The sequence below is a fragment of the Brachyistius frenatus genome, unplaced genomic scaffold, assembly GCF_029030835.1.
Source record: "Brachyistius frenatus isolate BFR_SWC_R1_liver_20210118 unplaced genomic scaffold, ASM2903083v1 Contig_12, whole genome shotgun sequence".
Classification (NCBI taxonomy): Eukaryota; Metazoa; Chordata; class Actinopteri; family Embiotocidae; genus Brachyistius; species Brachyistius frenatus.
In genome coordinates this window covers 2255249-2271174 of record NW_027210611.1, presented here as the reverse complement: position 1 = coordinate 2271174, position 15926 = coordinate 2255249, and the positions used below count along the sequence as shown (strand labels likewise).

Below are 15926 nucleotides of genomic sequence, written 5' to 3'. Positions count from 1 at the left end.
ATAGCAAATTACAAAATTAAGTGCACAAATAATTCTATATTGATATATGTTTTCTTTTTCCCCATCTATTATTTACTAGTAGGCTGACAAAAAAAATAAAAAAAAATTAAAAAAATTCTATAATAAAAAAAGAGTCTGAAAGATAAACAAGTAAAGGGCAACTAATTCAGGAATAATATTTAATATACTTCAGCATTGTTAGAGATGAGCTTTCAGTTTCAAGGTAAATGTATTGTTTTAGGGCAAATATAATGAAAATATAATAACAGAATGCAAAAAAAAAGTGCAGATTTTAACCTGCATGAGGCAACACAGTTTTATAGATAGATAGATAGATAGATAGATAGATAGATAGATAGATAGATAGATAGATGGATGTGAGCGGTTGTGCAACAGTGCTTCCCTCTATCGACAGTTTTAAACCACGTGACCTGTGTTTACATCCTCTGCTCAGCTGTTTCTTTCTTCTTCCACTTCGTCACATCGACTCGCCGTTCATACTTTACCTAACCAACTAACTAGTCAGCCCGGTAAACCAGTCCTTAGCTTCCCCCCTCCCCGAAGAGGCTGCTGTCGTCTGAAAGTGTCCGTCGCTGTACCCGTCGCGTTGCACGAAGCATCCAGTTACAAGGAGTGAGTAAATGCGACACGGCGCTGTGAGTATTTTTTTTTTTATTATTATTATTTTTTTTTTTCCTTCATTTCTTCTCAGCTAACTGCCGTTTGTCTGTCCGCTAAAGCCAGGTTTGTCCAGCTGGGCTGCGCGTCCCGGTAACACTCGTGTTAAGTTTTTTTTTTTTTTTTTTTTTTTTATAATGGATGTGCCACTTTGCAAGACCGGCTGTGCGGGCGCGTTTGCTCGCGGGCAGGATAAGGAAGAGGCGAGCTTTCCCTAACCCTGCTTTGTCTCTCGTGTTGACGATGGCGCACTCAGGCCCACAACAAGCTAACGTTAGCCGGCTTAACCGCAACTCGGGGCGACGTTGTCCGACACGCAAGATGATTTAACCCCCCCCCCCCCCCCCCCCCCCCCCAAAAAAAACAAAAACAAATACCCCCCAAAAAGTCCGGGACCGACATTTGTCCCCCCCCCCATGACATTTGACACACGGGACATTATCACGTCAAAGTGCGCACGGCCCGTAGCAGCGGGGCTTTCGGGGACACTTTCCTGCCACGAACGTGCGATGAGACGCATCATGCGGAAGAGGCTCCGAGAAATCATTGTTGTTGTTTGGGTTTTATTTTTTATTTGTTTGGTGGATTTTTTGTTTTGTTTTGTTCTTTCTCCCCCCCCCCCTCCCTCTCCCTCTCGCAGCAGTTATGTAAACCTGCATGGCTGATAATTTATCGAAACGGTTGTCGGTAGTTGCCGCTACAGACTGGGGGTTAATCGCACTGCAGAGCTGACCGAGCAGCTGCGTTTTTGGTCGACAGGTGGAAACAAAAAGCTGGGGGGTGAAAACACGCCGCAGCTTCTGTCGGGTGGTTTGTTTGTTGTTGTTTTTTTGCCTCGCCGCAGTGGATGCTTTGGACTCGCCACGTATTTCTCCCCCCCCCCCCAATAAGACGAGTCTGCTCGAGGAAGAGCCGCGATTAAACGAGGCTTTCGAGAGCGCTTTCTTGAAAACGCTGTTGTTGTTTTGCTCCATCGTCACACGCAGTGCGAAGAAAGTGCTCGCGTCGCTGATTGGCTGACGGGCTGCGGTCTTTGTGTGGCAACTGCAGCACGTGACCAGGCGCCGCGCTGATTGGCCTCGTCGGGTGTCAGTCGGCGGAATTTTTTTTTTTTTTTTTTTTTTTTTAGCAACATCTGGTGACCGCCGCTGCATGGGAAACTGGGAAATATAAACACACGCGTAATGGTGGAGGAAGTATTACGATTGTTTCCCTGAAGTAAAAAGTAGCAGTGCAGCGAATTAAAAACACTTCATCACAAGTCCTGCATGAAGAGATCCTTCTGAAGTGAAAGTACTCAAGTTTTAGCTACAAAATGTAGATGAAATATTAAAGTAAAAGTACTGGTTTAGTCCCTCTGACTGATATATTATTACATACGACCAGTGGAGGAGGTATTCAGGTCATTTACTGAAATAAAAGTACTAATGCGAAGATGCAATGCGAAAATACTGTGAAATACTTCACTATAAGTAAACATTTCCCAAGTAAAAGTAGGCTATGTGAGTATTATTAGCATAATTGAAGTATCGAAAGTAAAAGTATACACAATGCAGAAATTGCTCCCTGTCAGTGTTTTAGTATTTTATAAATGTATATAGTCAAAGTCAACTTTATTGTCAATCCACCATATGTACAAGAAATACAGAGATTGAAATGTTGTTTCTCACAGTGCCACGGTGCAAAATAAAAAGATAAAACAAGAAAAGTATGGATATGTATATGTATATATTACTGGATTAGTATTACTGCTGCATTAATGTGCATTTTACTGCTAGAGTTTATCATTTTAACAACTTTAGGGCTACTGTAGGTCTACTGTTACTGTACTATAATCTACAGTAATGCATCATATTCTATTCTATTAGGTTTGTAGTGTCTCTATCTCTGAAGACTCAAGTAGCTGCAAAAAATATTTTTTTTAGGTTTTTTGTTTTGTTTCTTTTTTAGCCTGGTGCATTTTCCAGCAGATCCAAGTAAGTTGTTAAACTACTTTATTTAGCTTAAGAAGTTGCAATAAAAAAGTGTGAAAACTGGGAATTTTAACATAACCGTCATGCCACAGAAAAGATTAAGAAAGATTTAACGGGAACCAGGCGATTAGCGTTTGCGGTATATCGTCAAGAAATAAAGTGTAGGACAGGTGGAAGATTTTACCTGCTTGTAACAAGATGAGGATTCAGGCAATCATCAGATTCATTAGTATCAGAAGACAAACCAACCAACGTTGCTCTCCCTGGAGCCACGCCATTAGTGTGGCTAAATTTAGTTTTAGTACGTATTACAGAACTATTGTGTTGAATTACAGTCGAGTGTACGGGTGTTTTCTATTCTTCGCAGTGCCGTTCCTTTCAGTTGCGTCTTTGCACAGATAAAAACTGTGCTGCTCATGATTTATAATGAATTCTGAACACTTGAGCACTTCTGGGAAATTTGCATTTGTAGAACATATTTGCACACAAGTTGTTTTAATAATACATTTGACAAGATTGGTAGCAGAAAACATTTCCCACTCAGCCAGGGTTTATTGATTACACCCCGTCAAGTCTTTTAATGTCGTCTCTTATCCTTCACTGGGAACTTTACATGCTCACATTTTTCCTGCAGTAAAAATGGGACTAAACGTTCACACACCCGCTTCAAGGAAGGATTTCTTTATGCTAGTTGGATTAAACGGTATGAAAATTATTCACAAATACTCTCTTTATTCGGTACATCTGTACAATCTAACGCAATTCAACACAGCTGCTGTGAAATAGAATATAGCTGTACAAAGTTAATAGTTTTCTTATTTATTGACACCATTGAAGATTCAGTTATGGTAACTGCTGACTTCAAAGTAATCAATAAGTAATAATCCAATAGTTTTAGCATGTGTTTTTAGTTTTTACATGACAGGGCAGAATAATAGAAACACCTCTGATCAAGTTCAGTAGTTTACTGCTATTTTACTGCTATTGCTTTTCTATTATTCTATTATTATCTTATTGCTTCTGTATGCTGCTGTAGCGAAAAAAAATTCCCCTCGGGGATTAATAAAGTAACTACCTAACCTAACCTAAAACTCCATCTCTATCTACGACCTCGGTGTTAAAGCATGGTTAAATCAACACCTCTGAGGCAGTGTCAACAAACCTGGACATTATAGAAGTCGTAAAAGTAAACTTTATGATAAAACAGCTTTAATTTGTGTACGTGTTCCTAATAAAGTGGCCACTGAGTCTATATTTTTAATGGCTATTGTTGCTTATAGGAATTACAATTGCTTGAATTCAGGTATTACAACACCAGAGCACATTCTGCCCACACCTAAAAGTGAGGCTTTTGTTTGTAAGTGGCAAGATTTATTGATACCTGTGTGATTATTTTTTACTAATGCAATTTACATTAGAAAAGTGCTCTGGTAATAAGCAAAGGTATGGACCGAATGTTTTTTTGCTTACATTTGCTGCGAGTTGTCTCTGAGCGTACACTGTAGATGTTGGTAAACATCTGGATTATCCAGCGTACCTCCTCCTGTTTGACTGTTGATCAGCTGTGCGTCCGTCTCAGTGTGCTGCCCAGATAGGCCTTTGGTATTTAGTTGCAGCACCAGAGCTGATCGCGTGCAGCTGGAGGATCTGTTACATGTTTCGTCATCCTGCAAAGTTCACTGAGGTGTTTCTAACCGGGTCATGGCAGCCCCTCATAACCCGAGATGACGTCGATGCACTTTTCAGTGAACGCCAGGGGGAAACCCAGGACATCATGTGTGTGTGTGTGTTTACCAGGGGATTCTTGTTTACAGAGAGGCGTCTTTTCTGTTTAAAACAAGCTTCACGATAGCAACAAATGCGTCTGTCTCTGATATGTCTTGAAGGAGTGGTTTGATAATGACCCCCTGTTTCAGGGTTGTGGATTAACAGTGGTAAGACTGTTCTGCAGGGCCCCAAAAGCAATTTACTTGAACACCTCCTCTGACCCATTTTCCTGGATTTTCTTTCAATGCCTACTAAGAAGAAAAAGGGGGGATAGGAAATACACTGCTGTATGTCCAGTGATGTTGAGAGCGAATCAATGATTCTTTTTGCCTGCAAGAAAGAGCCAATGGAAAATTACCTCCCAGGCCTCTGACTACAAAGTCACCTCTGAATTTAATCTTTATTAGCTGAGTCAGATGTGGAGATGCTGAGGAGGCAGAGAAGGAATTCAAAACTTGTCTCCCTTGGCTGCATCTCAAGCTAATGTTACACAGGGTTGAATATTTCTGCTATCAAAGCATTTATAAAATATTTTTTTTAAAAACAGCATGTGTTGGGGAATTTTCTTGTTATTGCGACAATTGTACTTTATAGTGAGGTATTGTAAATCCAGTCGCTCATTATTTCTAATCTAAGTATTTTCTAAAGCCCCAGAAATCCTATTTTATCTAAAACACAGGCCTATGAGGTTCTCATATATTCATGTGGATAAACAATGTTATGGAACAGAAACTATCAGCAATTTGAAGCCAGTGTTGCGTCACCTCTGACTTTCTCTGCAGACATCAATTTTCTGTTTCAATATAGTTGGTCAAGTGTCCTCAAAATGCAATTTAACCAGTCTCTGTACACCTGCACATGTGACATGCACACCGGAGGAAAGCATAACTAAACATAATAAGATGAAAATAACAAAACAAAACTCTTGCACTTTCTCTCGATTGCTGCTGGTGTGTTTATTATTTTATGATGTCTCGGTTTGCAGATATACACGTACAAAACTTTTTTCAAGAGCATAGCCCCTGCATGTGGTTTGATAAACTAGGGTGGGGCAATATGATGATATATACTGTGAAGCAACATTTTGCCATAATGGTTACACAATGTTATTCTTTTCCGTGTAAAAGACCATCAAGCTTATATGGAAATATAAGATTTGTTTATGATTTTAGCTTTTTCAGTTTTGGCTAAAAAAAAAAAAGTCATTTTTGTCTGCTTGTTTTGTCTATTAAAATTTTGTAATAGATCATGTAGAAACTGCCTTGTTATATTTCAGTATAAAGTTACTTATGCTATAAGCGGGTGGGGGGGGGGGGTTGTCCATATTGCCGTCCCCTAATGTCAGCTTTATATTACATCACTCTACATTTACCCTCTGGACGCAGCCGACTCCACGGTAGTGTGTGACATGACATTGGAGCTGTCAGCTGCAGATGTTTTTGACTGACAGCATCTTAAATTCAGGGAATTCAATCTTATTCTGAAAGTCTGCAACTAATGACTATTTACACTTTTGATTCCTCCAGCAAAACTTGGATTTGTTTCTAAAATGTCACAGACAAGTTTAAACATGTTCATCACAACTTTGTAGGGTAATATTTTTTTTGTAATATTAAATTGCTTGTTTTGTCCAACCAGCAGTTTAAAATTTAAAGAGGTTCAGTCGATATTGTACAAAAACCTTTGAATATTCACTTTTAAGTAGCAGGAAGAAGTACATTGTTGGCATTTTTCTTTGATTTAATTGATTATTGAATCAAATCAGCTAAAACAAACATACACAAATTACATTACACGTGCAGACCTTTTGTGTGGGGTAGATTACAGTACTGTGTTATAGAAATTATAAAAATAGTTTTTACTTTGTGAGAAATAGAGCTTTTTTTTTTCTTTTACATCAGATATTTTTTCAGGTTACTGTAAGAAAAGCAGAGGTACCAATTTACAATAATGATGGTTTTGTTCCATTCAGCCTTCCTGGAAGCCATGACATTGAGCCAGCATGTATTGTTCCAGGGCGCTTGAAGCCAAATTGAATGGAGACATTATCAAGGTTATTAATTGTGCTTGTGCTCTTCCTGCTATCACATGTCAGGTATCTGCTGGGAAAAGGGTCTACAAACATTTAATACAACTTAACCCGTCAGTATAAGGGGAGCCTCTGTGTTGCTGGGTTATTTAATTGTTTTCAAACATGACAGTTTGATAGATATGTTGTCTGGAGTAAATATTCACACAAACGCTGCTAAAGTATTTCCTTGATCCTTCTGCAAAGGTTCTGCAAGATATAAATTGAAGAAATCTTCATCCTGAAGGGAATTAATTCATAAAACAGTCGTGAAGAATAATACTTGCTCGCTTATACATTTTTCATCAAAAGCCAATACAAGTTGTGGATTAATAAATCTTTCCTTTTATCAGCATCTTAAATCTTCACTTAACTTGTATATTTAAGCAGACACTGTATTCCCAAGCAGGCATGTTGACATAATGTGTTTTTTATCATTTCTCTCAGGTCACTTGTTGCCTGGACATGAACGTTGTCTGAACTGACATTTGACGAGTCACAGCGGCAGGATCCTTCAGCCAGACGTTCATCTCCATGCCACTCTGAGGAGGAATCACTCATCCTGAATACGAGTTCGACCCTTGCGTGTCTCGTCTCTTTTCGCCATGGGGGGAGCTGTGAGCGCCGGGGAGGACAACGACGACCTCATTGATAATCTGAAAGAGGCTCAGTACATCCGCACGGAGAAAGTTGAACAGGCTTTCCGGGCCATAGACCGGGGCGACTACTACCTGGACGGCTATCGGGACAGTGCCTACAAAGACTTGGCGTGGAAGCACGGGAACATACACCTGTCTGCTCCGTGTATATACTCCGAGGTGATGGAGGCCCTGAAATTGCAGCCGGGACTTTCTTTTCTCAATCTGGGCAGCGGAACCGGCTACCTGAGCACAATGGTTGGACTCATCATAGGTAGTAATCTTTGTTTACTTTTTTTTTTTTTTTTTTTTTTTTACAGTGTATGAGAAGTGCTTAGATCTTCTGCAATTATCACTTTTCAAATTCATCAAGTAACGTTTTGGACTATAAAATGTCCAAAAAAATTAACAGTTTTTAAATCCCAAGTCTACAAATGTTGTTGTGAAACACAAAATTAAAGTAAAGCAGCAGATTCACATTTGTGAAGCAGAAACCAGCAATTGTTTGACTTTTTTTTTTTTTATCAGTCACTAGTATATATAACACCATAATAGGCAGCATTTTGACACTGCAATGATGGATTTTTAAGAAAATATTGTTCTGTTGGGTTTGTTTTTTTTCTCTCAAGGGCCATTTGGTGTGAACCACGGAGTTGAGCTCCACAAGGACGTTGTTGAATATGCCAGAGAGAAACTGGAGGATTTCATAAAGAATAGTGACAGCTTTGATAAGTGAGTACATGCTTTAAAAAGATTATTTCATTTTTGAGAAATTTGCTGATTGACAAATCCAAAGAGGAAAAAGTCAAATTGCTGCTGGTGCCAGACTATTTCTTGGCCGCGACCAGAAACCCTCCAAGAGTCTCTGGTGGTTGCCTGCTTGTAGCCAAGAGACAGCCTGATACATAACCAACCTTAAAACAGCAAATTGTTAGTTTTAGTATGAATTAAACAAAACAAAACAAAAAGCTGCTGGTGGGTGGATTTTTGATATTGTTGGACGGAGCCAGGCTAGCTGTCTCACACCTTCAGTCTAAGCCAAGGCAGCATTCATACTGATGTTAGCCAGTCAGTCAGTCAGTCAGTGCAGCGACGGTGACAATACGACGGGCTCCAGTACAACATGTCTGTGTTCTTACACCAGACTCAACTTTTGATGCAATGCAGCGTAATTTGGCGAAGCACTGCGACGGTCCTCCACTTACATGCAAGAGCTCATCCCTGGTAGATTACCTTGTAACTCGGGCACATTATTTCTAATGTCTACATTTATAGTTTGATAAAATATATGCCGCTTTGAGTCTTACAGCCCGCTCTGCAGTGGTTTGGCCTTTAAGCCTTTAAAAGCGGCGTTTAAATGCATTAATCTGTTCCTAAAACTGGACTTCCTGGGTTGTTTTTCATTGTCAACATGATAATATAAAACAACTCAGGAAGTCCCGTATGATAAAAAAAGGTTAGCTACGCTAACTGGTTGCTGGCTCCAGCTGACATACGTTTAAAAAAAAAAAGAAAGAAAGAAAGAAGTGGATGTTTCCAAACTACAGCTGTTAGTAACATTTTCACAAATTAAGTATGTTTATGTCCCTCTTCTAGTTTGAATAATTCTGTCAAAGCTTAGAAATGTGCTGAAGACGGAAAGAAAAACATGTTTACCGTGGATGTTTTGTATATTTTATTCACTGCACTTCTGATCATCTTTTGCACAGGTTTGAGTTCTGTGAACCCGTCTTTGTGGTGGGGAATTGCCTTGAAATCTCAACAGACAGCCACCAATACGATCGCATTTATTGTGGCGCTGGAGTGCAGAAGGACCATGAAAATTACATGAAAGTGCTGCTCAAAATCGGAGGCATTCTGGTGATGCCTATAGAGGATCAGGTGAGTGCGACAAGCCATCAGGCGGGTACAGAATCTACACATCTGAATTGCTATTCAAAATGCTAACACCACAAGGGAAAACAAGGTAAAATAGCTTTGACCTACAGTACAAGACTGGTTATGCAACTTTCCCATGCATTATTGAGCCTCAACTGCCCCTGGATTTAAGCAGTGGTGTACAGAGCACACACAGTGCCGTATAAATAAATGTTTTATTTAAAATGGCGGATGTGTGAATGTGGACAGACTGCGGAGCATGTAAGAGGGCATTTAGGATATTTTGGGATCGTGGTGGTGAAATGGTTGACAGGAACCCCCTCTTCCTTTATGGACGGTAAAGATTGTGACAGATTCATGGTCAGACTTTTAGGCATTTTAAAGCATTTAATGGAAAAAGGAACTGAGGTAAAGTAAAACTGGGCTTAGATTAGATGTGACCCAGAGTTTGGATGTTTATTTATTTTATATTTTTTTGTCAAAATCAGAAAAAACAATGATTCATCCCTGCAGGGTGATTGTTTTGTAACAGTTGCTCAAGTTTGTGAAACCAGAGAAATTGGGAAGACGGGAAGGAAAGACTATCTGTAACATTCAGTGGAGCGTTTAGCCATTAATACTCTGTGGATGAATGTGCTCGTCTGGCTAACCAGAACTCCGTAGAGGGTAGATGTCGCATATGATTGAGAGGAGTTCTGACAGCATCCTCCTCTCTGCGACTGCCCGCATACTTTCCCGCTCCAACCCCAGGATTGAGGCGGCCTTCAGAATAAGTGTGCTGACTTTTTTTTTTTGGTGTCATCCACCCTCAGCCTTTATCCCCTGCAGACCAAAGCGTGGAAAATAGCAGCGACCACCACAGACTCAGAAAATGATGCCGCATACATTGAAGGAGCAGAGCCTCCACGGGGGAGAGAAAAAAAAAAAAAAAAAAGAAGCTGATTCTGGCCCTTAGTCCACCACCACCAGCACCCTTTTGTTTTGCTGATGTTGAGCTGCAGATGGTTTGGCTCACACCAGTCCACAAAACTGTCCACCTCCTTCTGGTACTTCAACCAGAAGTACCTCCCCCCCACCCCCTCCCTCCCCGATGCATCCAACAACTGCAGAATCATCGGAGAACTTGTGAGGGTGGCAGGCCTCCAGGCCAAAATACACTCTGAAGTGAGTTCACAGAAGAAAATATACTTAAAAGAAATCATTTAGACATTAAACTGCATTTTTAAAGGAATGAGAAGGCATTAGTAGGAATGAAAATAGCCTGCACACTTGTGAATCATGTCAGAGAAAATGATTAAACATAATTTTGATCAGAGATCTTTGTAAGATAGCAGCTTGAAAGCTCTACAGCCCAGATTCGCTCAGGCCATGACCACACTAATGTGAATAATTTTTAAAACATCTTTTTCTCTCTATTGTGGCCTTTCATCAGCACCAAGCTGACGACAGTCTCCCTCTCCATCTCCTCCAGAGCTTTTGAAAATTACTCTCCGGAGTGGACGAATGCGAAACACTCACTGCAGTGAGAGGAAAGGCCTTTTTTGAAAATGCAGATGTATCATGAAGGACTGTCTTCAAAGACTTCTCAGTGTAGAACCAACATCAATATTGAAATGCTGTCATCTGTATCTCCCTCTTTTCCCTCATTTTATATGCCTGCATTAGGAGTATGATAATATAGGCGCCATCTTTAACATAGTCACTTGTGCAGGGGTTAACCCTCTAAAACATAAAAGGTTTTTAATGTATTCACCAGAAATTACCCTTAGCATTGTTCAGCGGGTTGCATTTATGAGCTTTAATTAAAATACAAGTTGAAAAAGGTCCAGTTTGAACAGAAAAATGGAAACCCCTATGTTTTAGCTGTATTGAAAGACTATATAATCACACAGAGACTTTGCATTATGAATATTATGTAGCTAAATGAGACGCTCCGGCTATGAATGGATGAACTTTGCTTCTGGCTTTAAGGCGTCTACAGTACCGGCTGGTATTAATGCAATGCAGTCTGCATGCCCCCCAAACCATGACACCTCCGCCCACCGAGGAAACATGTTATTACCATGCCTGTTGAGTCCGTCGCCTCCTGTGGTTCTAATTGCGTTTCAAGAACTGTCACACTGAACTGGTAATTTCTCGTTACGGCCTGAGCCTCCGTATAGCTGTCATTTACTGACGGATCTCGCACGGCAAACTTACATCAGCAGACATTTTAATGATGCGTCTGATGGAGCTGGACGTTACAATATACTATATAGTAGAAATACAACAATTAATCTGTCTGTCTTTAAATAATCGACTGACTCTTTAAGTCATCTATAAAGCATAAATGAGAAAAACTTCAAGGCTCCAGCTTCTCCAATGTTAAAATTTAGAAATGATGGTAAATTAAATCTCTTTGAGGTTTGCCCTGTTGGTCTGAAAGCAAGACATTTGAAGACATCACCTTTGGCTGTGGGAGATGATGGTCATTTTTTATGAACCAAAGGATTTGATTTATTGAGAAAATACTTGTCAGCTTTATAAATTAGAAAAATAGTCATTGGTTGTAGCAGTTTTTCTACCATCAGAGATCATTTTATGGGAGCTTTCCATCTAATATCCCTGGCAATGTTCGGATGGTTTGGACAGTGTTGCAAAAACTCTGCTAGATTTTGAGTGAACTTTTAATTTTGGACGTTTTTATAGATATTTGTGAATTTTCTTTTCTTTTTTTTCCCTATTTATGCACGGGTTGTTCATAAATAAGCTGTGTTTGGCTGGTGCTTATTTCCTCTGTTGAACTCTAGTATAGTATCGTGATGTCTTTGAGACAACCTGATAAAAAGCGTTTCAATAATTTCTTTTGGTTTAATTTTTCTGTATAATAAATTCCTTTGAATCGTCAGGTATTTAAACCCACCAGATTAGACAAAAACAGACATTTCTGTCTGTCTATTTTATTCATTAACAGATTCTCAATTGATTTTTTTTTCCCCGATGAAATTTAATAGATCTTAATATAGCTAGATTTTGCAATGTATATTTACACTCTGATATTGCCCCCACAAATTTCCACGTTTTTGCGCACATTTGAATGAGTTGCCATCACATTTACGTTTTGATATTGCACAGACGTGTATCAGTCTTTTCTTTACGCAAAGTAGGTTTGCATATCAAACAAGTGTTGAAATAGAGTCAATGTTTGAAGCACTTATTTGATGTAGCAGCACATATACATATGGAGGGAGGACCTGTTTCTCTCCCGGAGGTATGGTTACTATTTCTCTGGTTACACAGCCATAATGAACACCTGGAGTTTGGAGTGGCATCATTAGGTGTGTGAATGTCAATAAGCAACTACAATATTTGTGCACGGATAATTGCTACGGTGTATTGCCGCTGCGTATCGAGAATCGAACACGGAAACTCTTTCTCATAAGAATACTCCGTATGCAGGTGGTAAATTTGCAAGATTACACGGTTGCAGTTAAATATTCACACAGTGATGGAAGTTCACCAGCATGTGTGCAAACAGAGACATAACAGAGAGTATGCCCAACATTTTAAAGAGTCTGTGCTGGTTGAGGGCCTTCACCCATGCTCCTTTATGCAACACAGTATTTCATATTTTATAGGAGTCGAGTGTTGAGTTTGGGTTTTGTGTCTTTATGCAGCTGACCCAGATAACCAGAACTGGCCAGTGCACATGGGACAGCAAAAACATCTTGGCGGTGTCCTTTGCCCCTTTGGTCCAGCAGAGCAGGGCTGATGGAGAGAAGCCTGACACTGTCCAGCTGCGTAAGTTACCCGGCCTCAAACGAACAAAGAAACTTACTCTTGGTCTTTTATTATGCCTAACTCGTCCTGAAGTTTAAAGCTGGCAGTATATTAAAGTCATCAAAGTGATGTGACGAGACGATTCCTTAAAGCAGTATTAGCTTTGACACATGAAGCTCGGCCTGCAGCTGCTTCACAGAGCCAGTTATTTTCTTTCCTTGATCTACGAAGACTCCGTTTTCTCTTTCACGTCCTCACTTGTTTATGCTGACCTAGTTGGGGGACTGGTTGCAGTTTTATGGATTATTTGTATTTTTGTGGCGCATCGCCCTGAAGGACCGTGTCATCTTTCTTTGTCCTCAGCTCCAGTGACTGTCCGCAGCCTTCAGGACCTGTCTCGGATCTACATCCGCCGCACCCTCAGAAACCTGGCTAACGAGGACAGTCAAGGCAAAGAGATGGTGCAAAGAGTTCCCCAGAAACGCAAACGCAGGCGTTGCCGGCGGCGACGCATCAACACTTACGTTTTCGTAGGCAACCAGCTGATCCCCCAAATGGTGGAGAGCGAAGAGGAGGAGCACAACGAGGAAGAACACAAGGAAGTGGAGGAGGAAGAGGAGAGAGACATTGGCGACATAGAGATCCTCAAGCAAGCTAACGTGTTGAGAGACCAAATAATGGCTTTACCGCTGCCTGAGTCACTGAAAGCATATTTGCTGTACTACAGAGAGAAATGACTGATTCACTTGATGTCCATCTAAGTGGGCGCAGCGCCTGTTGAAATGCTTTTCTTCACCTTTTTTCAGTACAAATGTAGCATTATTTCCATTAAATCTTGATGGCAAAACTGTATCGGAAAGAGACGTCATAGATAATATTGGATAATAATGTTATGATTGTCATTTTCATTTGATTTGTATATAAAAAAAAAAAAAACTAAAAAAAACCAATGTACAAAGTATACTAAATGGACATAGTTTCAGAGACCAGTTTTCAGATTTTATGTCAGGACTTCTGCAGAGGCATGCAGATTAAAAATTGTATTAAAAAAAAAACAAAGTTCTTACTATATTTGTTAAAATACGATCATGCTGAGATGAAGACTTTTATTGCACCTTTTTTTAGAAGCTTTAACTTTACTATCAGTGTCTCTTGAAGGTGAAAGGAGCGAAAGCACACTGAAAAGCAAACAAGGCCACACTCTCCCACTTTGAGTCAAAGAGTAAGACGTTCTTGCATAATCATGAATGGGGCACTTATGTTGTTACTCTTCTTGGTATTTCACTTTAGGTTAATGTGTTTTATACCTTCCTGTTACAAGAGCTCACTGAAAGAGTAGATTGGTTCATAGATTTTTCTACAGGGCACCTTTTTAATGTAACTTTTTCTACAGGGTGCTAACATTCTTGTGTTTTCTCACCACATACTACTTGATATGATAAGGTGTTGTAAGCCCTCTCCTCTCCATGGTTTTCTTTCCATTGTGGTTGCATATAATATTTTAGTTAAATCATATCAAAGGTTTAAAATAAAGATGAAATGGATGACGTGTTTAAGGGTGGTTCACATTTTCAGCTTTTTTTTAGAGGGATGGGGATTTTAGAGGGAAGGGGTGGCGGGTGTTAGTCACTAATGAGTACATGCATGAATATATTGTATATGTCTTGGGTGTTCCTGACTTTGCTTCTCATCTTATGATTGGTCACGGGAGGTGATGTCCCAAGTGATCAAGTTTGAAAATCTTTCTTTAAAAAAAAATAAAAATAAAAAAATTTGGATTGAAGGAGAATTAATCAATTGGATGGCCTTGAGACAAATCTTCTGTATAGTACTGCTTTTTTTTTTTTTTAAATTTTATTGAATTTTGTTTTTATCGACAACAATGCAAAATCAGAATCATTGAGGATTTTGATGCCTTTTATATCCTGGACGATAGACATGTCCAACAACGCACCTTAATGTGCAGTTCTCAAGTGAAAAAATAGAAAAAGGTGCCATTTTTTGGGCTTAATTTGTATTGTGGACTGGACTCATTGTAATGTAAATCCTGTTTTAAGTACAATTTGCTTGCAGAACTTCCCTTATAGTGATGGCTTTTTAAGTGCCAACATACTCTATCACAGTAGGATTTCTGTGAGTCTTTGCCGACACAGTAAATTCACCCAAACGATGGTATATTTCTACAGAAAACATTCCACAGTGAAAAAAGAAAACTGTATCACTGATCTGATAGCTCACACTTTTTCTTCACGCTTTACCGTCACCGAGTTGGAAAGTTCCTTCGTCTTACTTTGAATGCATAATTTAGTATTCCAAAAAGCTGAGTTGAATGTTGTTGATATTAATTCTATTCAATATACAAGTGGTATATATGTATTGTTATCATATGATTCTGCACACGGTTTAATTTGCAGTTGATTTGTTGTAGCGCCCTCTTGCTGTACTGTATCTTGACACTGGGAAGTCTGTAGATCAAAACTCCACTGCTGTCTGTTAAATAGATAAATATAATAGTGTGATAGGTCTTAATTTTGTTCTGGTGTAATGAGAAATATTTTGTTTGAAAACGGGGCTGATTATTCTATTTGTAGTTTTTGTGTGTGAAGAGGTAACATTTATTTTCTGTAAGGTTTTTTTTCTTTTTACATTCATTGCAGAGCTTTGCAAGTAAGCAATAATGGAATAATTTTTCAGCTCATAATTACCAATAACAACATAGGCCCCTTTGATTTGCGTAGTATCCATTAAAATGTACATGACCAATTACAGCCATTGAACAGTTTATATACCGTTATCTAAAATGTAATTGCTAATTAGAGAGCACATTAAGTATTGAAAGCAGGGGACCTACAACCTCGACTCTCAGGTCACGCCTTGCACCAAAGTTAATGGAACTGCTGTGATTACATTTAATGTGGATGAGATTCGACTACAAAAATGGTACCCGCTAAATACCGAGTCATATACAATCCTGTGCTCTTATATTGAGTTAACTTATTAAGAGACAAAAAAGTTATTTTCCTGTTTTATCAGGCTTAAGTTGATTTCTCATAGTGTGTGCAGTCCATTTTGAAAATGTGTTGTTTCTCCGTAAATGTTTGGCACAAAAATAAAGGTCACAATCACATTTTGTGTCTTCTAATCATTGTAATTGTTTTTTTTTTT

General features: G+C 39.3%; 1 protein-coding gene across 2 annotated transcripts; it reads left to right on the top strand.

Moving 5' to 3' along the window:
• Positions 1-425: 425 nt before the first annotated feature.
• Positions 426-15888, top strand: pcmtd1 (protein-L-isoaspartate (D-aspartate) O-methyltransferase domain containing 1). 2 transcript variants are annotated; one of them, XM_069692137.1, is made up of 6 exons: positions 426-656; positions 6934-7398; positions 7754-7856; positions 8834-9005; positions 12659-12782; positions 13125-15888. In XM_069692137.1, the coding sequence occupies exons 2-6, from the start codon at positions 7092-7094 to the stop codon at positions 13496-13498; spliced, it is 1080 nt and encodes a 359-aa protein (XP_069548238.1). In that variant the 5' UTR covers positions 426-656; positions 6934-7091; the 3' UTR covers positions 13499-15888. The 2 variants fall into 2 exon arrangements, with proteins under 2 accessions (XP_069548238.1, XP_069548239.1); XM_069692138.1 differs by lacking the exon at positions 426-656 and adding an exon at positions 6087-6471.
• The last annotated feature ends 38 nt before the right edge of the window (positions 15889-15926 follow it).

Excerpts from the sequence above, each read along its gene's own strand:
- pcmtd1 (XM_069692137.1), top strand. The coding sequence starts at position 7,092 with ATGGGGGGAGCTGTGAGCGCCGGGGAGGACAACGACGACCTCATTGAT. Across the intron at positions 7,857-8,833 it reads AATAGTGACAGCTTTGATAA|GTTTGAGTTCTGTGAACCCG; the intron begins GTGAGTACATGC and ends TCTTTTGCACAG. Across the intron at positions 12,783-13,124 it reads GCCTGACACTGTCCAGCTGC|CTCCAGTGACTGTCCGCAGC; the intron begins GTAAGTTACCCG and ends CTTTGTCCTCAG.